At 34.0% G+C, this 27,614-nt stretch overlaps 1 protein-coding gene across 32 annotated transcripts in view; it reads right to left on the reverse strand.

The window, feature by feature from the left end:
• LOC148278038 (leucine-rich repeat flightless-interacting protein 2) overlaps positions 1-27,614 on the reverse strand; it is a 51,999-nt gene that overhangs the window by 14,492 nt on the left and 9,893 nt on the right. For 3 of the 32 annotated variants that reach the window (XR_015823309.1, XM_088231999.1, XM_088232000.1), the window contains exon 1: positions 20,682-21,572. The exons of 7 other annotated variants lie outside the window; for them this stretch is intronic. Coding sequence is in view for 2 of the 25 variants with exons in the window: in XM_088231999.1 (XP_088088125.1) it covers positions 20,682-20,858 (177 nt within the window). In the remaining 23 variants the exon portion in view is untranslated. Of the gene's footprint in view, positions 1-2,115; positions 2,843-20,681; positions 21,573-27,614 lie in introns of those variants that run through there. 22 more of the 32 variants (XR_015823304.1, XM_088231985.1, XM_088231992.1 and 19 more) reach the window with 15 other exon arrangements.

The following is a 27,614-nucleotide window of genomic DNA, read 5'->3' on the forward strand; positions in this document are numbered from 1 at the left end:
TAAATAAAAAATATTTCATGATTGTATGTCACCTGTAATTTAAAATATTAATAAAAAACGTATTTAATGATTACAAGGAATCTTATTCCATTTATTCGCACAATACTGTACAACACTTGTGTTCGATTGGTAGAACTACAATACAGCTCAACTGCAACTGATACGTCCCGCCAAGGTGAATTCGCTATGCTATAAGGTTTACTTATGAAAAACACCCGCACGGGAAACGTTACAATTGTGTAAAATCCATTATTCTTAGGCTGAAGAAACCGGTAACCGGTACGCGTAGAATCAAGTAGCGGAAAATCTAAACACAGGTTTACTTTTGACCTTGGAACATTTAAACAAAATCCCACTTCACCACAACCGCAAAGGAAATGTGAATAATAATATTATAATCGGAGGCTTCGTTAATCAATACCATTGTGGAATGGATTGATTTGGTGGAATACGTTCTCAAACGTGTTACAATATAATGTGAACATCTAAATATAAACCGTGCATATACGGAGTATTCCAGCGTGAATTGCGATGACGAGTCCTGAATTCTGAAATCCTACATTTAGCCAGAAAACTATATATTTAAACAATATTTCAAAAGTAAAACAGACGCCGTGGAAATGTGACTCTTCATATACTCGATAGAGAAAAATATAATGCAAGAGTCATAGGCAAAAAATCTACTTGTTTTCGGGGACCTTTTTGCTTTGACGAAGAATACTGAAAGGTATTCTAAAATAGAAAACCTTTATTTTTTATTGGAAAATAATCGAAAGATAAAAACATACTTGAAATAATATAAAGCTACCACAAACGCTATCATTAGTGTAATATAGGAATTTTTCAAATAAATTCAATGCCGTCATCGGATCGACTATTGTATAATAATTCTTAATATTAAGAAGCTCAAAAAACAAAAAAATTAAATATTTAAAGAAATGATTGTCAACAGAAAAAAATATTAAGAATATTAGTTTTGTAAACACGTGCTCCGATGGTTAAATATAGAAAAATATTACGATAGGGAAATTTTTTTCGCGTTTCGGATGCTTGTGTTTGTTTGAAGAAAAATAAACGTTTAAAAATATTTTAGAATCATAGTTTTACAGCGGTAGAGATATGACATGGCAATATGTGATTTCTAAACTCAGTATCATATAGAAGAAATTTAGTAATACCTAAATTAGTGTTTAAACATAAACGTCGATTGGCTTATAATTATTAACTAACTAATTTGTTGGATTATTATTTTACAATGATATGGAGAAAAAGTCGAGTCTCAATAATTAACGAGCTCATCTACATGAGAATTGAAAACGGAATTTTAAGTTTCCTCCCGGTGTGTTATAATCGTCGCTATCAACTCTAATTTCCATCGTTCAGTATTCGGTACTGTGTCAACAGTCACGTGGTTTAAGGAGGAATTTTAATTGCCAAGAATGTATTACTCTTTAAATGTTTAAATTGTCGTGTTGCAATCGCGTGCAACGCTAATATTGAATGATAGTTTTAAAATACGTGATTATATTTTTCGACAGATCGCTCACGAGTGTTATTTATTGGAACATTGGAACGATAAAGTGGATAATTTCACACTTATAACTTGTATAGATAACTTGACAAACGCAATATAAAACTATGTCCCTTATCTGAATGTACGTGAGTGTCGTTTATAATTTGTAGGCGTATACCGTTTTCAGTAAAAATAACTAGAAACATTTTTGCAAAAGAGTAACCAGAATGTTTTCAATAACATATAAAAAAAACTAATTCACCGATTCATAGATCTCATAATTTCGAGAAAATAAATAATACTGACTGACTTTAGGCGCCAACCTTTGAAATTAAATGGAAAATTGAACTCAGTATTGTAACAAATCTGAAAATTCAATAGAAATTATGAGAGAAGAAATATATTTTTTTGAAAAATAAGTTCATCTTAAGAACTAATACAAACTTTGAATAACCTAACATTTCGTATGAGAAATTGTCAATAATATATTTTTCAAATTGATTTTAAATATTATAAGGCTTTTGATTTCATTTAGTTCTTCAGGTATTGAATGCCAGCAAATTTTTATGAGAAGCTAAACAAAAATCGCAATTTTAACATACTATTTTACAAGTCGTAGAGTATAAAATATCCAGTTAGGTAGAAGTTTAATCTTGATAAACGATAAAACTGACGCCACGAAAGTTTCGATAAGATAATCATATTAATTTTCACGTAAACAAAGAAAACTTCACAAACACCTATCACCTTCACATTTATCAGCAGAAGATCACTATACTTAATGATACACAATACTTGAAATAATTACGTAATCCACACATTTAAATTCACTCCAAAACAAATAAGACGCGAAAAATTGCGACACATTTCGCGAAAGATGATGCAAATAAAGTTCGGAATATTTAAAACTTGGAGAGGTTGCGTACGTTAAAATTTCGAATTAGGTGACGCGGCCTTCGGAGTTCACAGTAGACAAGCGACTGAAAACAGAGTGGAGTCAGCGAGTCAGCGAGTCAGTGGAGTACCTAGCAGTAGAGAGTAAAGGCCAGAGGCTTCTCGATACTCGCTAGAGGCGCTTGCGGTGGAGGCGTCGCGCGTCGCGAGGGGGCACCCCTGAGTGACGTCGCGTCGCTAAGCGCTGATACTGACAGCAAGCTGATAAGGCGCTGCAGTCCTAGAGATCTAGTCTAGGCACCTGGGGGCCAGCACTGCCAGCAGTTGGTAGTTGGCCGGTGCCGCGCCCGCTAGTTACATATTTCGACTAAGGGAAACCGGTGACTAAGGTGTTTCTAACAAACGATTACTCCCCTTTTCCGCAACTAGTGCACTGCTTTAGTTAACCAAATGCAGAGTATTTCAATAATATGTTACATGAAAGTAAGGTGATCAGTCCTACGCTTCAGGTTTCAGTCCAGGAACAATGAAATATTGGTGTTTAAAAAACCTATAAAATCTTGAATGATTTTTCTATTAAAATTTGATCCTATATTGATATTGTCTCGCATAACATAAACGCCAAGTCAGTGTTTGCACATCGATTATGCAGGCAGTATGGTTAAGTTTTAAATAGACTTTTAAACCTACACCAAGCGAGTGGAACATTTGCGAGGCATCAGACATCAGTAGCTCAATCACAAATAACTATCGACTTGCTAATAAGCGATGTGATAACAATTTCTAACCATGGTTGTTTATCGTATTCGCGATCACAATGGAACATTCGTGAACACCTAATATTAAATGTCCAAATATTTCAGTTTCGCGACTTATAATCCTGATGCGCAATCACATACATATTTGAATTTCACCGGTGTAAATATGGAAAATATTCCAAAACTGCTATTTTTATTTATTTATTTATTATGTATCACGCTATTTATTGCATTTAGCCAGCGGTTGGCAAGCCAAATGTCAATAAAAGCAGTTGCCATAGTATTTTTTTGAAATTTAATTTTCACTTTTTTGTATTAGATACTCCTTACTTTTTTGCAAATGCAATATGTTGTATTTTTTTTGTAGTAAACGCCGATTTTTCGCCAAGGAACTGTATTTATTTACGAGGAAAACAAAAAACAAACCGACACGAGCGTTGACTTAGAGATTACACACGCGTTGACTTATGACTGCGATAACTTAAGCATGTTCATTATTATAAAGTTTATATTTGAAGCACTAACTTTGTGGTTATTCATTTTAATAAAATAAATAAAACAACTTTGTTTTCAACCACTAATTTTTAATTTTCACCGACCGGTTTCAAATGTTCTAACTTATGTTCATTAGTTACGTAAACCTTGACGAAGAAGCTTGTTTGCTTTGAAACCGGTCGGTGAAAATTAAAAATTAGTGGTTAAAAACAAAGTTGTTTTATTTATTTTATTTATGTCCATTATTGTTCATTGTGATCGCTCAAATGCTTAGCATGTTTTTAAGCACCTCGATAGTTATTTGTGATTGAGCTACAGACCCTCCTAACTTTGCAAACTTAACCATGCAGGTATTTAGTAAACTAAATAAGGCATGTACGATATGAAACTTTTAAAACGCGTCAGATTATAAGATACATATTTATGTAGGTAAGTATACCATTATAGGCATGCATAAATATATTCTGCTAAGTACACATATTTCAAGAAGAAAAATGTGTTTAGTATTCAAAGTAAAATAAAATGCATTCGAAGACCGGAAACGTTATTTTCAAATACTGAAAGGAATATTATATTATATGCACAACAATGCCCATTGTAAATTTATTGAACACCTTTCTAATTTAAAATTGTCACTATGAAACTTATATTCATTTAAATTATTCAACAAAACGAATATAACGCATAATTAACCATTGCGGCGACAAGTTGGTGGCTGTAATGAATTTACTAATTAAGTGGTTGGAAAACAATAAGATCGTGATGCAGTATTAGCTTCGAGGATGCGCTGATATTTCGAGCAGCGGATTTAGACCGGCAATTTCGAAAGGTCAAATGATTGAAGCCCACCAAGTTGTACTCCAATAAATAGACGTTCAACTTAAATGTCACTCGCTCTCAATTGAAGAAAATACACGTTACGGAGAAACTAGTGACTACCCAAAATCTACGAAAGCTACCCTTCGGATATTTTTATCTGTTATGTTATCCATAGTGTTGAAACGGTGCTTTATCTGTTTAGTTTTTTATTGTTTACTTTTTAGCACGAACACTTTACAAATTTACTATTATGCTTAATGTTTGTTTTTGTAAATTTATTGATAATTTTAAGTTGCCAGAATTTCACTCGTCCATGCACTTTGTAGCTGCAAGACGATCAGTAATCTAGCTTCAATATGTAAATGTTATCAACTATCAAATATCCAAATTTAGTAAATGAGGTCTAGAATTCCAACCGTCCATGCGCTCAGTAGCTGCAAGACTTGTTGTAATCTAACTTCTATTTTTATGAATTTGTTTTTTATTTCATTTTTTTAAATATCACTACATCTCTTAACTTTATTGTAAAATAAAAATGTAAATAGGGGCTAGATTTCTTATTGTCTATGCGCTCTGTAGCTGCAAAACGCGCTGTAATCAAGCTCCTATATATCATAATTGGAGACGAGGAACAAGAATCCCAACTGTCCATGCGCTCTGTGCAATACGTGGTGGGATATTTATTTATTGTACAGTGCCCTTGAGGTGATTTTCACAAAAACGGCGCAATATAAACTATCCAAATATATATATATATATACAGGGTGTTCTTTAAACCCTGTCACATCCGAAACCACGATGATCAGTATGGGCAAGACATATTAGCATATTTTAAAATATATTTAGGACAAAGAAAGATTAAAAAAATAAAATATTTGAAAAAACAAATGGTTGCTTACTTCTGCAAGGGAGAAGTGAGGGGAGCGCGGTGCAGTATCAGACTCTCCCTTCCCCCCCTCCTCGTTTCACTCCTGCAGAAGTAAGCAACCATTTGCTTTTTTTATATATATTTTTAAAAAAAATTATTCGTTCTAAAAATATTTTTATGCGCCAATGTGTCTTCTTTCTCAAACTGATCGTCGTGGTTTTGGATGTGACAGGGTTTAATGAACATCCTGTATTTAAGAAAAACATTTCTAATCGTGTAACTGATAAAAGTTCCGTTTTCTGTGTAATCTAGAAACAGCAGCAATCATCTCGCGGTTCATAATAGCCGCTAGAAGAATGCAGACGCCCTCATAACTCTGCCTCATCCTCTACCTGCCTGCGAGTACCTGCTCAGTGCAGTGTCGAGAACTCCAGTAGGTTTGGGATCGGTACTCTGTACCCGGTGTACCCGCGGTGCATGGGCGAGCATTGCACACGTTACAGCGACAACACCTACGGACCGGGAACATAACGCGTAACCTAGTATTCCGACTGTTGTCGAGGGGCCCGGCCCGCATGTATTTAGTTAAGTGGACGATAATGAGTTGGTCGACCCCGAACTAGACTGATAATAGTTGCGTTCGGTCGGGTGACCTACCGAAACAAGATAGTCAGCCGAAACCGAATAATGATTTCTGTTCTAGTTCCGGCCGAAACTGAAGCATATTTAAATAAGTTAAAAGTCTAAATTTGTTGCTACAGAGTGGAAAAAATATTTTTGAGTAGGGAATATGGAAGTCTAGGCATTTACAGGGCTATGGCCTGTCATTAACTGGTTTAAATGGTCACTTAAAAAGAAGTAAAAAAAAAAAAAAAAGGAAAATTGTTTTCAGGCGTTGCCTAGTAGGTAAATTGGTTTAGCCGGATGATTCTCACCAGCGTGATAAAGGTTTCAGCTCTTCCACTTCACAAAAGTCAACAGAAATGTGAATGTTTAAACATAGACAGAAGGTGAATGTTACACAGTGTGTAAAGTGCCATCTTAAACCTGACAGGTCATAAGCCCTGTATCTATCGTATTCTTCCGGTAGGCTGAATACGTACATAAAGGTTTCATATTATATTTATTTTTAAAATAAAAGATAGTCAATACTAACGTATGAATTCATAAAATATAGACGTCTAACATCTTACTTCTCGTAACCAAACCAATAAAAAAAAAACAGTATCTTATGTATTCCAGGAGGGCGATTACAATCGGAAAAGGAAGATACGGACACTATATCTTCACCATGACGGTATAGTTTATAGTTGAAGATAAATTCTCCCGAGTGATTACGAAGATACACTATCGACCTTGTACCTTCAAGTTTTGAGGTAAGTACACTGATAGCTATCCAGGGCACCCGTACCCCACGGTACACGTCATATCTACTCACTAAAAGCGACAAAAATCATATTCAAGCGACCACCGCTTGCTTTCATTGTGATTTATTTTTCGACATGCCGGTAGGACCGGATTCGTAATACCGATGTAGATGTAGTAGAAAAGTTAAGTATACCGTATCGATACGTACCGATGAACATAGCGTTTATAACCGCCCCCAGATGTTTAACAAACAAGTAATCTATAAGGCGGTGAAAACATACATTGAATTGCAAGTGTTGAGTATAAAATAAACAAACATCACGGTATTGATCAACCAATTACAATATGGCGATGAAACTGGAAACCAAAAATAATAATAAACTGATTGTAATAAAAATAAAAATGAATTTTATTATGACTTGAGTGAGAAGTTATGGAAATAAACATTGTATAAGTTAACACTGCGGGAGATTCGTTCGGGACGGGCACAAAAACAGCGAGAGTAAAAATGTAGTTCACGAAGTGTGTTGTGCACATGTACAAAATTAACCAAAACATGCGAATCGTTATAGTCGCATAGTAAATAATATTTCAGCTAAGATTTGTTCTCACGATTACCGCTTTAAAGGGTTATAAAACGTTTAATTCGCGAATTCCTAAAAACACATTTGTGACTTCTGTGTCACGGAACGTCTTAAGGTGTAATAATTTATGAGAAGTTTGCGTTAGTTTCATATTGTAATTTAAGGTCTCATTTTAGTAATCATTCAGTGATTTTAATGTATTTTTAAAACTAACGAGATAAAACACTGAAAACTTCTTCTACGTAAATCAGATTATAAGTATTGCCTAAAACTAGAAACAAGATAACCTTGAGTTTATATAAACCAAAATGAAACTATACACAAATAAAACCAGAAGCTTTTGGATGTTTATGGAAAAATACAGCCGGTAAAATACCCACACTGAGGGTCTGGTATCAAAATATTGTATTGGGGTTAAGTTTGCATAAGAACCGCTATAATGCATGAATTTTTTTTTCAAAACTAGCGTTGACTATCTTACAATATATTCTTATCCATGAGAAATCAACTAAATATTTAAGCAGCCAACATTCCGTTTAAAAGAGTACATAACAAAAACATTTATTTACACGGTTTATACATTACACGCCTAATGATAAGCTTCTTCTTCATATTTTAAAAGATGCTAAGATCTGTGTTACAGAAAACTAGTTGTTCTTCTTAGATGATGAGGTCTAACTGCATCTCCATCTCTTGGGTGGTTTTCCAGGCGGACGTTGTCCACATGGGATTTCATTGGCTGCAGTGTACACAAGTCTGTCGCTGCTCATTCTGTCCACACGGTCCCTCCAGTATCTTCTTCTGGATCTGCTCCATAGTACAATATCCTCTATTTCACACGTATCTCTAATTATAGTATTACGGATTCGGTCTCGGGGCGTTTTTCTAGTAATGGACCTTAAGACCTTCATTTCAGTAGTTCCAAGTAGCGCTTTGGTACGACCAGAGTCGTCAGCTCGCGCTTCCACAGCATACGTCATGATGGGTCTCACACATGTCTTGTATATTGACCTTGCTATCGATACGCATATCCTCATTTCTCCATATTAGATTTCTCAGACACCCCGAAACTATATTAAGCATATTATGCAAAATCACCAAATCTTACAATTAATTATTATAATAGTAATTCTCTGATTTAAAAAAAAAAACACGTATGTACCTATATTATTATTGTATTTAAATCCAGTCGAAAATCGAACGGGACACCTTGTGCATACCTGGCAATTACTCACTAGAATAAAACAAGTATTTGTTCATTATCTTTCAAAAACGGCAAATAATCAAACAAAAATCATTTACACAACCGAGCAAGCCAGTATTAAAAATAATAAAAAAATACTTTACAGACGCAATATATTGATAACATGCACTCAGAAAAATAAGTAGCACGTTTGTGAATACATAATAGGCTCTCGGACGTCGATTAAGAAGAGAGAAACGGATTCCTAATATGGCCTCACTTCCTGCAAAGAGGAAGGAGTACGTATAAAATACCGCATTGCAACTTAAGGCTGTAGTCTGGTAAAACGAACGCAAAATTAGGAAATCATACGATTTTGCCATTTTAAAACGAATGTTTTTTTTTAATCGCGCAATAATAATAATTAAAAAAAAACATAAATTAGATAAAAACAATATTTTTTTAAAGGTATTTCTGTTAAAAATTATACTTTTCGGTACCGAAAACGATAAGGGCAGGTCTGAAGGTCATAAAAACGTTAATAAGATGTTGTTATAAATAAAATATTACAACCAGAATTATCTTCTTTTAAAAAAAAAAAATGTATAAAAAAGGGTTTTAACTTAAGTATTTCAATGAATTTTTTTTTTAAGAATTACCGAAGGCATGATTTGACGTAGAAATAAAGGAAATGTCTTTTTTTTACTTTTCACAATAAAAAAATAAATAAATTTGGCTTCGGCCACTTTCATGTTCAATTTATTATCTTCAAATTATTATTAGAAATTTAAGTTCAATACTTAGTCTTTATTGAGATCGCAGATACCTAAGTTCAGTCTAAATTCGAAATGGCGTAATCTGCCGGTCTAAAAGTAATTATATTTTAGTTACATAAAACTTTTAAGTGTATTATTTAACAGAAATACCTTTAAAAAATATTGTTTTTGTCTAATTTATGTTTTTTTATTTTTTTATTATTGCGCGATTTAAAAAAACATTCGTTTTAAAATGGCTAAATCGTATGATTTCCTAATTTTGTTCGTTTTACCAGACAACAGCCTTAACCCGTCACAGGGGGGTAATAACTGCTTACCTGGACACCGGACCAGTGATTCAATATGTAAGAGAGGTCACGAAGTCGACACGATACAAATGATCTGCATTATCAATTTTAACGAATATTCACAATCTATCTATTGCTAAACTAATATAATACATAGGATAGCACGCATTAAAAACAGGAACAAAAAATTGCAGTACAATATCAGGATTTCTGAGAATAATTTTAAAATACATGGGTACATAATCATTGAGATTAAAGAATACTAGAAAAACGAACTTTCTATGTTTAAAATCACTAATATCGATCGGTTTCGAACCAACCAATACCAATGAAACCAAGGCGCTTACACCAAAATACTTAAATATTCTTAAAACTATTATCAAAATTTACTCGATAAATAGTAAATCTCTAATCTAAGATGAGGGCAATTTTCATGAGTAAATTTAATTCGGAGTATACAATTCAAAGCCAGCGTGACAACTTCGAATTTTATGGTTGATCCAATATTTAATTGTCCTGTTTTTCAAAAGGAAAAAATGCACGGTAGGTAGACAATTACTTAACAATATTGATTAATACTACAATGTCCATTCAACTCGTTTATTCCAACTATTAATGGCGAATGTCACGTGACTCGTGAAACCTCTTTATGATGGAATTAAACAATTACGTCACCGACAAATTTTGCCAATGACTACACTCGGGCAAAACAGTTCGATAGGTATCAAGAAGCAATATAACGAGTAGGACATGGGGTCAGGAGAATCCACCCAAGAGATGAATAATAAAGTAAAAATATTAAGGCAGAATAAGTGACGCCATGCAAATTAATCCTTTTGGCACCTCAGATGATACGACGACAAAGGATTGAGTAATTTTTTTTGCAGATATATAAATATTCTTTACTTCTACTTCATTTAGTTTTACAGTTTGTTTATTTATTGAGTATCTAAGGGCGCCTGCTTCAGAACAAAATCAATTTAATTAACGCTTTTATATATTGATTATCCAATAATATTCCACGAGTCTAACAGCAGTGCAAATCTTTAGCCGATAATTTTTCTGGTGTATAATATTGTACTTGGAATACGTAATAATATTTATAATATCTTTCTTTGTACGATAATATACGAATACGGTGGTAAGTTATGAATAAGAAGAAGCAATTAATAATTGAGACAATGTGTTATCAAGATGTTCATTTGAAATGCAAAATAAGAGCGCTCTGATGAAGGTTGATTCGATCAGTCTGGTATGTACTATAACTAGTTAATACGATTGAAATATCATTGTTAATGACGTGCAAACAAAAAATATGCAAAAAATTATAATACAACAGAAAAACCCATGTATTTTTAAATTATTATATACCATAGAATTAAGAATAGTCCAGAAACCGCATACGCATATCAAACAGAAGGCGACTCAACTACTCATAAATGAGTAGGTCTACGTTTTGACCCATTAGTTTCTTTGTAGACGTCGCTCAGTACGCAACTCCTGATTTGAATTCAACTATGCCGTGTTGTTTCCTTTTAAAGTGTAGAAATACTGCTAGGATCTTAAAGAAACAGGATGCAATCATATTTCATGTGTAATTAGCAAATGAATGTGTATAAAACAAATGTTTTACTTAAAAATTGAATTATTTTTCCATCTGTCAGATTGTCGAAGAAACAAAATGGAATTTTCGTTAGTGTTGCCAGGGTAGTAAATTTTTTTACCCTACTTTGCTCATCTAATGTGAGAATTAATGAAAATCGTATCTCGGATTAAACAACTCTGTGGTGGACATTTGACCGACATTATCTTCAAAACATCAAATATTATTTAACATGATATAAAAATATCCGTTTTTTTTTACTTATCTACTCTGTTGTGTCAATCAATATTTCCGCATGCACAATAAAATTTTAGAGAAATTAACAGATTGCTTTTTTTTAACCTCACATTTATGTTATGATTTTTTTTCCCATCAAGCAACATTACGCTGCGACCCCACGAATACGCGCGGCGAAAGTAGGGCATAGTGGGGGAATTTTTGGACACAGTCCGATGTATTCAAATATGAATCTACGCTCCTTCTAGACTATTCTTAATTCTATGTTATATACCTATTTTTTTTTGTTGCTATCAACGATGAAACTGTTTTAAAGAATTTTAAACTTAAATAACACTATTAATATTTACAGTATGTTATATTTTTATTTATAAGAGTGCCGCATGGAGCTATTCATTTAATTGTTGAACACAAACATTTAGACAGACTCCAAATTAATATTGTTGGTTTTACCAACTGGCCCAAGAAAAAGTATGAAAATTGAAAAAAAAAATATTTAGGGCGTTGCCTAGTATGTAAATTCAGTTAGATGAAAGAATTGCAAAAATATGATGTTCAAACACAGGCATAATAGTGAATGTTACACATTATGTAAAGTGTCCACATACTCGTAAACCAGCCAATAACAGATCATAAGCAACGTAAATGCATAGACTTCCATATTTACTTCTCTTAATTGTTCTCCATATCTCTTCTAATATTTTCAACTATTTACCAATTTTTTTATTACCATTTTGTAAGTTTTCATGTATTATTTTTCAATGTAATCATATTAAAATAAAATTATTTTAAAAATAAATATATATATATGGAATTATACATACTCGTGAAAATTTTTATAGCCTATAGTCGGGCTCCGTGGTGTAGTGGTTAAGACGCTCGACTCAAATACAAAAGGTTCCGGGTTCGATTCCCGGTGAGAACACAAAAAAAAACATGTGGTTTTTATTCAAGCCTGGGTGTTCTTGGATGTAATTCACCACTGTAATTGGTCCTCCTGGCCTGTCGCGTTGCAAAAAAATATATTTCAATTTATTTATCGTAAATTTTTTATTTGTACCCATATAAGTATAATCAGCATTACCTCAGATAGTGAAAGAAAAGTTTTTTGTTTGCGTTTTCTTATAAGATGCGAAGGCCGTTGACTGCGCTGCCCAATTTGAGCATTCTCGAGTCCAGGTATTTGTGCCAAAAGGAAGAACGGAGAAATGCGGTGTAAAGAGAGAAAATAAGAGAAATGTCAGACGTCGCCTGCTGTGGTCGGAAATAGACAGCGGTGCATCGCGACGGCCAACGCCGGACTATCTGGGACGTGGGACGTCGGCTGAAATTAAAGCTATTCTTTTTTTTCAGTACATTCAGCACGCAGGATACGAGCGCTGGACAAATGCATTCAGATAAAGGTCATCGCAGCAAGTCAATTAGATGCGTAAAGTAAAAAACAGTTATTTTTAAAAATATAAACAGCTCCCCAGGGAGTTGAATCCAGTCCTTGTCTACAAAAATTTGGACAAACTCAAAATATTGTTGAAACAGCTATTTTCCTAAATGCCATAGACGCATTGTCAAATATCGACCGCCAAGTTCATTACTGAGGCATCTCCAAATTTCAGATTCAGAGATAATGGGAAAATAACTATTTTTATTCTACAAAAATTCAATATTTTTTCAACAGATTTTTAGTGATATCGTACATTGGCAATAATACGAGTATGTCTGCTTTATTGATAGGATATTTTGAATATTTTGGAAGTGATATTACAATTCAATTCTGAGTAAGCTTTTTTCCCCATTATAAATATATTTGTTGGTGACATTTTGCAGTCATCTGATGAGTGCATCAGATATAGATAATTGAAAAAATAAAACTGCATCCTTTTTTTAAAGGAAAAAGAAATATTAGCGCATAATTGAAAAAAAAAAATTGAAAATTGAATTGAATTATTTTTTATATATTTTTTACATGAAGGTAGGATGATCGGTCTTACGCTTCAGGTACCAGTCCAGGTACTATAAAATATTCTAGTGTAAAAACACATTTTTAAATAAATATTTCATGTCAACCCTGTCGGTAATCGAGCCTGAGACCTCTTGCATGTTAGGCAAACGCGTTGACCACTACACCACGAGGCCGACTTATTCTTATAATTTACCAAAATATTTCAACACTAGTCACGGGACCACAGCCCGGCTCAACTTAACTTTTATTTATTTTTTCGGACTTGTCTAACTAATGAACTGGACGATCGATATCAGCAAAATACGATTTCACACAGAGTACGGCGGAAATACATTTACAGGGGGAAAATTTATAGGATTCACCATCATGCATTTGATTGATGATTGATGATAGGCATCATAGGTAGTATGACCATCATAGATTTACATAAGACTTCGTCGGCTTCTCGATCATTCAAATTTCACATACGAACGCGATTCTTTCGATTAAGACATGTCTTTCAAATATTTTACAAATTTCACTATGCTTTGTCTTTCTCGGCTTTGACTTAAACATTTGCACCATATTTTTTTTATTGTTCGTCAATTATAATCTTCAATTCACTCAGCTTTGCAATTTACACGAGGCTCGATTGTGCACCTATCAAATATCGCATAATATAGACATCGTTCAGGGAAGGTACTCGAACCAACTAGATGCATTTATCATTTATATATATATATATATATAGTTGGATAATTTATATAGCGCCATTTTTGTGAAAATCACCTCAAGGGCGCTGTACAATTAATAAATATCCCAGTACGTCTTGCAGCTACAGAGCGCATGGACGGTTGGGATTCTAGTTCCTCGTTTTCAATTAAGATCAATAAAAAATTATAACAGATAGGAGCTAGATTACAGGACGTCTTGCAGCTACAGAGCGCATAGGCAGTTAGAAATTTAGCCCCCATTTACACATTTTAAAAATTGACAAATAAATTTAGTGTATTAATGATACTAAAAAAAAATATAAATAATATGAATAATAAAAAGGAGTAAGATTACAACACGTCTTGCAGCTACTAAGCGCATAGACGATTGGAATTCTAGACCCCATTTATAAAATTGAGGTATTTTTAAGTTGGTATATGAAAGCTATCTAACCAATCATCGTGCAGCTACAAAACGCATGGACGAGTGCATTTATATGGTACTACGGTTTAATTTTTTAAAAATTAATACGTAATACGTAGAAACAATCTATCTCGTAGCCCTTGGTCTAAGGCGATGGTTTGTGGGCATATATTTCGTCGGGATCGTAGAACAACGACGGATGTGCGAAAAATGCGGCTATCACTTTCTTTCTTGATATTGATCGAGTCATTGAGTCATCTTCTCACTGGAGTAATTCTTATTTAGCGCGTCCACGTCACGGGGGTGGGCACCTTTCACCTTTCACCTTTCACAGAAGACCGAAGTGTTTAGGTGGCTAAGTTTTGGTGAGGAGTGAAGACCCAGTATTACGAGGTATAGCGCGATCCCTAGCACAGGGCTACGGGTGAAGACCTCAACGGCTATGATGGCGGAGATGAAGCGCATCAGTACGGCGGAACAGGCGGAAGAAGTGCAAATCTTCTCTTAGACCACCCAGACATACTTCGGGCTTGGGATTTTGGAAGACAGCGCCGTCGAGGATGACAGAAAAGGAACAATAGTCATCGGTGGCATCCTAAGCCCCGGTTAGCAAGAGGGGTTACTGTCTTGGCGTCAGGTGGCAACCGGCTGTAAAACGGAAACCGAGCAACAAATCTCCTAGTCCGACTTGTAAACTGAGGACTGACCCCGAGTAAATGGGACATACAGCCAGGAGGAAAGAGAAGAATACGAAGAAACAATGATTAGTATTTGGGGCAGGTTGGATAGTATTTATCAATAAGAATATTTTTTTTTAAACTTTTTTTTTACTAAGGGCCGCAACCGACCGAAAAAACTTAGTGATTAAAAAAGACAAAAAAAACATATTTATTATTTTTAAAAACCCCTTAGGATTGAATAAGAAATATTATAAGATCTAGTAATGTTATATCTCGTCCGGTTAGTGTAGTCATCATGCGCTTTTTCAGGCTGATTTTATTAAATCATTGTTACTTACTTTTTTGTCAGTTTTCTTTCGTACTTTATTATTTTTATTAAATTATTGTTTGTAACACATTTCATGCTGTGAACAATTGTAAAGGGTGACAGGTCTAGCAATATTATATAAATATCATATACACCGCAAGACAAATAAATTTACGAGTTCTCAAAAAAAACTAAAATTGACATATAATGAATTATTCTTGATATTTAATTAGTTTTTTTTATATTGTTTGACATATGTGATGACTACTCGTTATTTCAAGGTTAAAATAAAAAATCTTACTCATGAATTGTACTTAGAAATTGCCATTATATATCAGGTATCAGATTACCCGAACCTTAGAGACCCATAACGGTTCATTTATGGTCGAGTGTTTGTGATGGAATAATAAAAGACATGTTATTTTTTAATTCATATTTAAGAATTAGGTTCTTATCGCTTTATTTTAAATTAAAGTATTTTACATTTAAACATATTTATAACATTTAAAAATATTTAGTACTTAGTGAATTCACCTTTATTTTTTATAACATGTAAAATTCTATTATTTAGAGAAGCGTAAAGCGAATCTAAAATTTCTGATGTTATTTCTTCTTCCCAAACTTGAATTAAGTTTTTTTTTAATTCCTCAATGTTTTTTGATTTTTTTTTCCCGACTTTTTTTTTCATAATCGCCCATAAATTTTCTATCGGGTTCAAATCAGGGCTATTCCCGGGCCACGTCAACGATTTTAAGCCAATTTTCTCCTTGAATTCATTGATCTATAAAAAAACAATAAATTATTTATCATGTGGTCACAAAATGCATTTAAAAATATATATATTTGTACTCACAGTGCGGGCTCTATGGCACGGCGCAGAATCGTCCTGAAAAATTGGGTCCGCGGTATACTGCGTAATGTCCTCGATTGTTGGAATAATATGTTTTTTTAACACTTTTTTGTACTGAATGGCATTCATCGTACCCTGTACAAAATTTAGAGGTCCTAAACCGTATGCTGTCATGCACCCCCAAATCATCACGTAGGGTGAATGTTTAACGGTTCGAGTGACGCACGACGGATGATATCTTTCCCCACGTTTTCGTCGAACTATCTTTCTGCCGTCTGGACCAAAAAGGTTGAATTTTGATTCATCAGAGAAAACATTTTGCCAATCCTCCAAGGTCCAATTCTGGTGCTCTTTCGCCCAATCCAGTCTAGCCTTCTTCATTTTGTCCGTGAGTAATGGTTTCTTTGCGGGACTCCGTGCTTGGAAACCATGCTCCAACAGCCGCCTGGACACTGTTTTTACTGAAAATGTTGATGTGCTGGTAGACTGCACCTCTGCGTGTATTTCAGGTGCCGTTAAAAATCGATCGCGCATAACAATTTTTTTTATTAAGCGATCATCTCGGGCAGATGTCACGCGCCCCCGTCCGCTTCCTTTTTTCCGTTCTATGGATCCAGTTTCTTGGATTTTTTAAAATAAAAACCTCACTGCACCTTCTGAATACCCAACTCGACGAGATATTTCACAATTAGATATGTTTTCTTGCGACAATGTGATTATTTTGGATTTTATCGCAATCGACATTTGCTTTGCACTTTCCATGATTGTTGTGTTATGTTCACTCAAACGCGGGTAAAACAAGACTGTTGAGACATTTTAAAATGTAAATATTGTAGAAAGGTGACACATAGTGTCCTTAATTTATTAAACAAAAGAAAGAGGTATCGATAAAGGATTTCTTAGAAAAAGGGTTCAGTAAAGTCAAGGGGCGCGGTAGCAGGTAAACTCGTAATTTTTTTTGTCTTGCGGTGTATGTAATCCAACTTTATATACCTACGTCCGACTGTCCGTCATTGTTCTTTATTTGCAGGAGACTGCGGCAAGATATTGCATAGCTTTATATACTATTAAGAGTGTTGTCTGGATGTTTATTGAAATATATGTTTTTGTAATAATTTTCAATTTTGCTATTGTTAAATAATGTGCATGCTTTCACTTTCTATTATGTTGCATCCCAACTCAACACAAGGCTCTTGGAGTTGGGGATCCGTTATTATTTTTTGTAATATATACTCGTATGTATTTGTATGAATAAACAAATACATAAATAAAATATAACAGAATAAATAAAACGGGGTATTTTATCATTTTTTTTATGCAACCTACTTTACCCATTTCAACCAAAACGTAAAAAGTATATAATTTTAAATTATCTTTTTCCTATGTAATTGGGGACATAAAAGTGAAAGAAATATTAATATGACAGACTTTTACTTTTGCGGTTAAGCAGAGAAATTCAAATATAAAATAAGTTTTCGATCGACGTTGCTATGCTCACCAAACATGAACGTTCAGAGGACGCGACGTCGGCGTCACGGCGCGTAAAAGGCGTCGGGATGCCCTCACCCCAATTTTACCAATTATTTTGTGACACTTTTTGCTTTATACATCACTCATACCGTTGTGGAGTGACAAAGACTTCCGGAGTATGTGACACGCGCCTTCAGCCATCTGTTCCCCATTCACACGTGAGCGGATGAACCGCAATAAATAATATTGAAGAGTAGAATACTGTCACGCTTACAAATTGAAGGAGTGTTCTACAAACCGGGTAGTTATCGGGGGTTAAAAATAATACCTTTTGGATTCTCGAGTTACTTATTGGAAAAAGTGTTAAGTGAAATTAAATCCACGTTGGAGTAAGATCTTCAGACACCGGGAAACATTCAAACTGCTTGTTGATAAACAACACAACCTGCCATACACCTTTAGCAGTTTTGGCACGTGGGTTTCGCGAATATACTAGCATTTGCTCACGAAACAAAACGATGGATACAATAGGTATAATATATGTATGCATTTCATTATTCCTTATTAAAGTTTGTGAATAGTCACCATAGACTAGACATTCATGAATAATGAGATTTTTGTACCTAAATCTTTTCACTTAAAAAAACACATCTTTAATTGAACTCGTAAGCTTTTACTATACCTAATTAAAATAAATCAATCTGCGCAATATTATAAAAATATAAAAAAAACAATAATATGTGTACAAAGTTCTAATGCCTACAATGAAATCGAATGCCAAAATTTATTGCAGTATCAAAGTAAATAAGAATTAAAAATATATGTATGTATTTTAATCACAAATTGTTCTGAATGCTGCTCTCTCTAAAGTCTCAACTGCCTTTCAACAGTTTTAAAAACTTCGTGGGGACGATTTCCAGGTGGTTTCCCGAAGTAAAGAGTGCGGCATAATAACACAAAAATGTTTACCACATGTTTTTGTGAATACTTCAATACCTTCTCTGCCACCTTCCCCATCGAACGAAACGTCTTAGTATACCCCCGCGACACGTCATCACGCATCAATCTCTAACAGATTTGGCTTTCATAACTTCCAGGGTTTTTTACTGCGGTAGTATGGATGAAGCTATTTTTAAACCCATTAATTCGATCGCGGATGAGATAATTTGTGTTACACGTATCTTGTAAATCCAGATCTTACTCACTTGATTTTCCAAAGACTTAAAATTTAAACATCCGAAGATAGGGCAGCTTATTGACCTAGCCTATTATTGTTTAGATCGTGTTAGAAGAAGATATATATTCCCATTTGTTCAATATCCCATCAAATCAATGATTTATGATTCATGCTATATCGAATATACTGCGTTATTTAATTTTTATTATTATAATTTTGTAAATTATTTTTTTACCTAAGTATGTCAAGTATTAAAATCTCAAAGTTATTATATAGAATAATGTATAAAACAATAAACGAACGTGTAATACGAGTATGTGTAGATATATTGTTATTATATTTTTTCATAATTTTGTAATAGAACACTGTTAAGTTAAATGTATTTATGTTTATGTTTATACTTATAAAAGGCTTTTTTTCCGTGTACACACTAATAAATAAATAAATAAAATACAACGTTATGGAGATTTTATCGATTATTGTATCCAATTTAAAGCGCATTTTAATGATTAGTTTATAACATACCTAAGTGTATAAACATAGTGAAGGTGTATAGTGGGTTTTGCATGTTGGTTTAATTGGTGTCCTGACGAAGAGACGGGTACGTCTCGAAACCGGTAGACATAGAAAAGTCGGTAAGTGGTTATATACAAATATTTAATAACGTATAAATATTTGTTCATTGACTCGGACGTTTTTACATTGTAGGAACTTACATGTAATTTGTCCTAGCATATTTTTTATTAAAGGAATATATTATAGATAAGTAATTATCATCAATAATATAATTTGATATATTCATAATGCATTCTACATTGATCCTTCGGATACAGCGTATTTCGATCGTTTGATACATGAAAACAATATGTCAGACTTACGCTTTAGATCTAGTCCAGGGACTATAAAAAGATAACCGCGAAATTCATCTCAATATATAGTTATAGATTAATAACAAATCAAAAAGTTCAAATCCTGCACAGGAAAAAAAGATATTTTATTTGTCGATACATAGATTTAATCACGCCCGTGTACGATCTATTTTGGCAGGAAAATAAAATATTATGGAGCGTTCTACTGACAGCTGAAAAAATACAGGATATCATTAAATGGGGGTACTCTGGAGCAGTTGGTCACGTGGTCGCGTGGTCGCAGTCACAACCGCAGCCCCCGATACTGTTCGATGTGCGGTGGCCGCGCTGCATCTATTATTGGATGCAACTTCACGGCTAGCGGCCATTTCCTGGTTTTATCTAAAGCCGATGTCATTAAACCAAGCTCGGATTATGTCACGTACTGGCGTGGTACTATCATCCCATGCGCGATGCGGATATCGGGAGATCAGTCAAAGTTAAAACGGGAAGAATTTCACATGGCTGCAAATAAATGGAAAACAGGGAATCCTAAAATTTAAATGAATATGTTGGCTTTCAAATATGTAAAAGATCTTTACGACTTTAATAAGACATAACTATTCTGGTCAAAGTCTCGTGAAAATGAAGAACTATGTACTTAGGAGATTGGATGAATCTGATAACTGTTGTACTAATTAAATTTATACATAAAATAAACATAATTTATTACACGATTCATCATATGGAGAAAGTAAGGAGCCGCGTGTTTACAAAACACCGCAGTTTCAAACCGCGATAGCGAACTCAGCTATTATAAAATAATATACACATAATATTATTACCGCTATCAGCTTTATGTGTTATCCGTCTATGTGACAATCTTACCGCAAGGGATGAGGTTTTCTTGAGAAGCATCGTCTTCCGGTCGATGGGGACGAGAATGTGCGGGTGAGAAGCACCCTCCAGGCAGTCGGAGAGGGAAGGTGCCGCAGGAAACCAGCGCGGACCCATCAGAAATTGGGGAGCCACCCCCACTATCATAGCCAACGCCATTTTCACCATTTCAATAAATTATTAATTCGTATTTTTTTCCAATTCAAGTATCGAATAATTTGATTTCACGCGAAGCACTAACTGAGAACATTCTTGTTAGATCGATGTAATTCCTAACTGTTATTTTTTCACATAGGACTGATATTGAAAAGAAAAACGAAACACGTTTTACGTAGTATGTATTGTTATTTGTTGACCGAGCTACCTGGACTTCCCGATTTTTTTATTTTTTTTAATCAACGATTACTAAATTCGACGGGAAAATCTGCTGTAATTGTAGAAGAAGCAACGCGTGGAAAAAAACTGAATCGAAAAATAGCTTTATACTCCTACTATTTCACACATGATCACGTGCGAAGAATTCGGAATATTCTCGTGTGACGCTAGCAAAATGATCTTATTCAATATGTTACACAACAGTAGTACGCGAGCTGTGCGCTGTACCGCAGGTAGTTCCAGTTACTAGGAACGGCGAATACTATAAGGAATGCACTTCCAGCCGGATGCGATCGCTGGAGGGAGTACACTGCGCTGGATGCGAGTGCTAAATGCAGAGAGGAGGCGCCGCGGCGCTGGAAGCACGGGGAGGCGCGCGGTAGGCCGAGGGGGGCGCAGAATGGGGCACGAGCACTGGAGACCGGAGACGCCAGGAGACGCCGGCGTGACGTAACGAGTCTTAGTCGCAACTAGGCTAGACGCAATATATTCCTGGCCCTCGATTACAAAGGGAGAGCAAGAGATTTGACAACTTTGAGGATAAAATTGGAATATTTAGTACGTACGAACATAAAACATGCGGTCTTCAACGGTGACGTAGTATGTAGTAATGCCATAATATCTGTACCTCGGAGATATTTACATTTTCACGAGGGATATTCGGTGTGATTGTATCGACAAACATCGGTTAATATTCTACCATTGATCCTGGACCCAATTTTTATCATTAAAAAAATAAATGATTAACAGTATATAATCGACAAAGCCAACTGAAAAATTTATTTAAATATTTTTATTTTGGGATAAAAATGCGAATTAACTTCTTAAAATCGGAAAATCTTTTACTGTCGCTGAAAATATTGATATATGTACTAGACAAGAAGATAGTGAGGCAATTTGGTCAAACAACTAATAACACACTATGTAGATAAGTATACGTACTTATTATATTCATGTACAGAAATAAAGACGTAAGTCTTTTTATGTTTTTAGTAAATTAATTTATTTTACGACAGGTAGTACCTGTTTTATGTGAATGTTTAAAAGCAAAGTGGCAAAACCTTTTAGAATACGAAATATGAATCAGCGGAAATTGGGATTCCAATCCATTATACCTCCCAGCTTTAATATTATTGAAGGAAGATTATTGCCGAGTACGTATGGCATACTCCAAGTTAGAAATACAAATACGAATATTCACTGTCTTTTTTTACTGAAAACATAAAACATTGAATACTATGAATTATATACTTATTATAATGGGAACAGAGAATATCTAATAATCTACGTGAGTTTTACATTTTCCTGTGATGAATCTTAAAATTGTATTTGCATTGCACTGGTACGCCCTAAGAGAATAATACGCCGGTGGCTAATAGTCGCCCTTACGGACAAAAATCATTCTATGATTATCAACCACGAAGTTAGCTACAGTTTACAGCAATACGACGCGCCGTAAAGTACCCAGGTCGAGAATTGCAAACGCAAACCGAAACCGTCCGTTACACGTTTGTTGAACTAAAAATCAAACCAAAAATTTGGAAAGCTTTTGATCTATGCATTGTTCTACAACAGAGCTAAAGGGCTTCTCTAGTGAATTTTTACTCTAAGGGGGCACCGAATGCAGGAACCTTTGAGTTGCTAATCCAGGAACGTAATAAAATTTTAAAAAAAACACATTTTCAATTAATATTATTTAATATCGAACTTTCCGGAAATCGAACCCAGTCTTAATGCACGGTAGTCCAACGCGCTAACTATTGTATTAAAGTTAAAACTAGTTTTTTTTTATCTAATCAAAATAAGCTCTTAATAAAATCATTATTATTATTTTGTAACTTATAAAGGTTGCGCCATTTTCGTGCCCCGATTCAATTAATATTTATATCGTCATAATAACCCAAGGGCGCTTTAAAAAAACTGATTATGTTAAGTATCGAATTTGATTCAAATTTATGTTAACCAAATAATTTTGTTACTACATCATAAAGATTTATTAAAATAATTTAGGGTTTTAAGTTTTTGACTTTCACTTCACTTATCTCAAATTTTCGCACTTGTGCTAGAAGAGCATTTAAGGGCCAGCAACCGCAAATGCGCGTTCACCGATAATTTTATTTTTTTCACTATAATATTTTAGTTTCCTTTCACTAGTATTTGAAATGCGATTAGTCATTTTGCGCTCGTGCAACAAATACTCGAGATGCGGCATTGGGGTAGAAATACAATGCCCTATGCGCCCTCAGGTACTTGCGGTTGAGGGTTGTCAGAAGAGTAATGTTAAAATGTATAAAGTTTCATCTCAGTCTGTTTTTTTTCCTGCACAATTAAAAGTCCTCATTAAAATGTGTTAATTGAGGAATAATGTGATGTTATCGCACTGGCGACTTTCGAATTTAACTCGTGATAATTTGTCGGTTGCATATCGTGACATATTTATAATTTAATTTGCAGGCATTGCATATACCGTAAACAAATTACCGTGTACGAAGTGTGAGTGAATGTTATAAAGTATAGAAAACATCGTACGATATTGATTTTAATTATTTTAACGAAATAACTATATTTCGTTTACCGCCTGACTGCGGAAAGATACAAACTAATTGCTTTTTTTTTAAAACCGATCACTTGCTTTTTCGACACTTTTACAATATTCGTAAATGCGGTCAAATGACTTTGATTTTAATTACTGTAAATTACGTAATATGTGCAGTAAGTTGATGAGATCACCGTTTTGAAGCTTATAAAATCGTTAATAAATTAAGTACTTATTCATTTTTATATTGCAGACTGGCAAAAAGTTATAAATGAACTAGCCATTTTTTATCATACACGACCGATGGTTTATTACATTCTTATTTTTATTTTCCCACTACACACGGTAGAGATTGGCTACTACATCAGTCGCTCCGATTAAAAATTCAGGCTTATAGCTATCCTATATATAAGAAAACATAAATATAAATAAATTTTATTTCATTTAAATTATTTATCGACAATTCTTGATGAAATTCCATTGTAATGATCTGAACCAGTCTCTTCAAACCAGTCTGAAGATGCCCATTAGAGGGTGAAAGCGCTAATTGGTCAAAATAAATAAGTGGAAGTGTATCAAGTATTTTTAAAATTAATAACTTATATGTAAATATAAGTTATTACATCAGATAAATCTTAGGTTTATTTATTATTTTACGCTATTATTATTCAATTCTTTGTACCCAACTCAGAATTACAGTGTCCCGAGAAACCTATGTACAGCAAAAAAAAAAACAAGAAAGAATTTAGAATTAGAGTTGATTGACAGATATCTCAACAGAGTTGAAGAATCTTTCATGAATGTCAAGACGTTTCCTCATCATACCCCAATCTGCACCCAGTAATGCATAGGGCACTGCATTGGAACACCAAATGCAGTGTATCCCGATAATATGTTACTTGAAAGTGAGGCGATTAGTCTTTCGTTCCAGGTACCAGTCTAGGGACGGTGAAATATTTAAAATCGGACATTTACAGGGCTATTAAAAAACTGTTTTAAGATTTTTGTCGCTTTTGATGAAATCTCTGGAGCGTGGGTTGATTCAGTATTAATTTATTTAAAATCTTAAAATACAAAAAAAACATAGAACTTATTCATTCATATAAATAGAATTTAACATAATTGCTTTAACTTCATGTTATTTTTTTTTACATTTTTATTTTTTTTTTTACTTAAAAATAAAAAAATCCTATAATTCGTTTTACATGAAAATAACAGTCAGTTTAGTAAAACGTTTATGAAACTATGCTTGCCAATAATTGAATAATCATCATCATCATTCCATGTCCGCTCCCTAGTTAGAGCATATGGTATCCACAAAGAGCCTCCATGCATCTCTATCGGCTGCCAACTCCTTTGCGTCCTCCCAAGTGAGGTTCTCGTCCCGAAGTTCTGACATAAACTGCCGACGAACAGTCAGCACTGGACGTCGAAAACCTGATGCCTTGTAAAATAGGCAAGCGTGGTTAAGGCTCTCAGGAGGCATCCGTAGTATATGGCCTAGCCAACCGCATCACCTCTGCTTAATGACAATTGAAGAGCTGATATCAAAAACAACACTTGTCAGTTGTTTTGATATTTTGAGATTATAATGTCAAACGTTCATAAATTATATTCTCTATGGATTTGTTTATACTGTTCATTAACAACTCATGACATGAACTACAAGGCTTTAAAGTTTGTTTGATTTCGAAAGAACACACGTCATGTGCTGTGAAGTTATTCGCCCTCCTGAAAAATTACACTCTCTTGGCATATGCTGTTTTTGATTTTAGCCCTTCAATTGTCACCTGAGTTTGCTGCGTAAGTTCTCTTATTACTTAATTCCTCACCAAGTTAAACCACCGTACACCCAAGATTCTTCTGAGACAGCTTTAATTAATTGCTGAGTAAATTTATATCTAAACATTTTCATCCCGGGATGGAACTTTCCGGCGCAGACATCCGCAGTGTCTGCACCCTGAGCCGAGTGCTTCTCCCATTCTCCTATTGCACCCGCCTCACCTCGCCTAGAGCCAGACTAGACAGTAGACAGGTCGTGACCTGGAGCCGTTGCCAACTTTTGACTATGCACATTCTCGCATCTTGGTATATCAAACCTACAGATAAAAAATATATATGCCAGTATTTCGAGAGAAAAAATCTAGTTCTGGTGCCCGTATTCAGAAACAAAACATGACACGAACAATTCATATCAATAATTTAATTAGTAAAGTTGCGACAGTATCGATTCTTTTTTCAAAATCAAAAATTTTGTTCCAAAAATGAAAAAATTCTAATGTATGAAGCCTAAGTAAAAACTAAATTATGTTATATGTATCTACAATGGGAAATAGGAAATCAAAATGACATAAACAGACTACAAAGCGCCAAATAAAATATTAAAGTTAGTATATGACTTTCCTTATCTAACAGCAAATAAAGTACTCTTTAAACAAACTAAACAATTAAATATAACTGAACTCTTCAAACTAGAATCCTTAAACTTTATTCATAAATTAGCCACTGACGTAATTGTAGACGAAGAACTAAAACTTGAAAAAAAAAAGTAATAAACATAGACACAATGCGAGAATATCAGAACAATATCATGTACAACATTCTAAAAAGATGAAAGGACAGTCGAGACTACTAAACCAGGGACTGAAATTATACAATAAACTACCAGACAAAACTAAACAAAAGACTCAGACAACCTTTACAAAACGTGTAAACTTAAGGTAAGGAAAGTATATTCTACTGCCCTCACCTTCAAGTTATAATCTGCATGAGATTAGAATGTATTATACTTTTCTTAATCTCATATGCAGATAATAAATTGAAGGTGAGGATAGTAGAATGTATACAAATAAACATCTGAAAGTATATAAATTATATATTAAGTTTTTAAAAATATAGTTAGATTAAATTAAAATTATTATTTGCAATTAAGGCCTAGCATTTTGTTAGAAGTTGTTTAGAGTAAGAAAATATAATACATCGATTTCAGAAAAAAAAAACTGTTTTAAAAATTAAGGATTCAGGGAAAAGATGTATTCTTATTATCATTAGTGCTTAATATAACAACATAAAACAATAGGGAAATATCACTACACGAAATATATTTTTAAAGAAATAAAAGTATATGAAATACTGCCAAGCAAAAAAAAAAAAAAATATTCGAAGAATTAAATATATTTTTAAATTTTAATTCCCGCAAAAACGGTCATTCCATTGGCCACGCTTCTAATACGTCACGATTCATGTTTATTGGTTCCTGGCCATTCAAATTTGTTTAGAACATTGTCACGAATCTTGACGTCACAACATGTCACGTTTTTCTAGTGACGTATTAAAAAAAATCTTTCTTAAATTTATGTATGAAAACATTTCTCCACAATAACCATTTTGATTTTGAAAATAAAATTAATTATTCTACATCCATTTCATATATTTTTATCGGTATTCGTAGTATGTGATATTTCCCTATTGTTGCAGCCGAGTTGTACGTCGAGGGTTACGAATTTTTATTTTCTCGGGGAGTTACGGGCAATCTAAGTTGTTATTGACTATTTTGTAAAGGAAGCCGGTATCAGTGATGGTGCTTCTAGATTGTAAGGTATACTTCTTCGTAGTTATTAAAATATATATTTTATCGACAGTTCAGGTGCTTCAAAATTTTACAAAAATGCTTTATTTTAAAATATGTATAAAACAAATATTCTGAATAAATGACACTATTATAATTTAATGCAGAACCAACCTGTCAATGGTTTTACCGGTGACTAGAGCACTTTGATCGTTTAATCGCGTCTTCTAAAGAAATAGAAGCAAAATATATTTGTAGGAATGAGTTTAAATTTAAATACACATTTGTTTTTTTTTAAATTCGACGAATAATGTCTTCCGCAACAAGCAGTTATGTAGCGCATCCTGCCGGTCCAATTTCAGGGCACTCATTCCAACTATCCGGCGTTATTTCCGAAATGGTTCGTGTTATATTGGATTCCAATGCTTCAATGGTTTGTTTCCAT

Source organism: Micrasema longulum, unplaced genomic scaffold (assembly GCF_059751315.1).
Source record: "Micrasema longulum isolate JH-2025_06_02 unplaced genomic scaffold, ASM5975131v1 h1tg000937l, whole genome shotgun sequence".
NCBI classification, from domain to species: Eukaryota; Metazoa; Arthropoda; class Insecta; order Trichoptera; family Brachycentridae; genus Micrasema; species Micrasema longulum.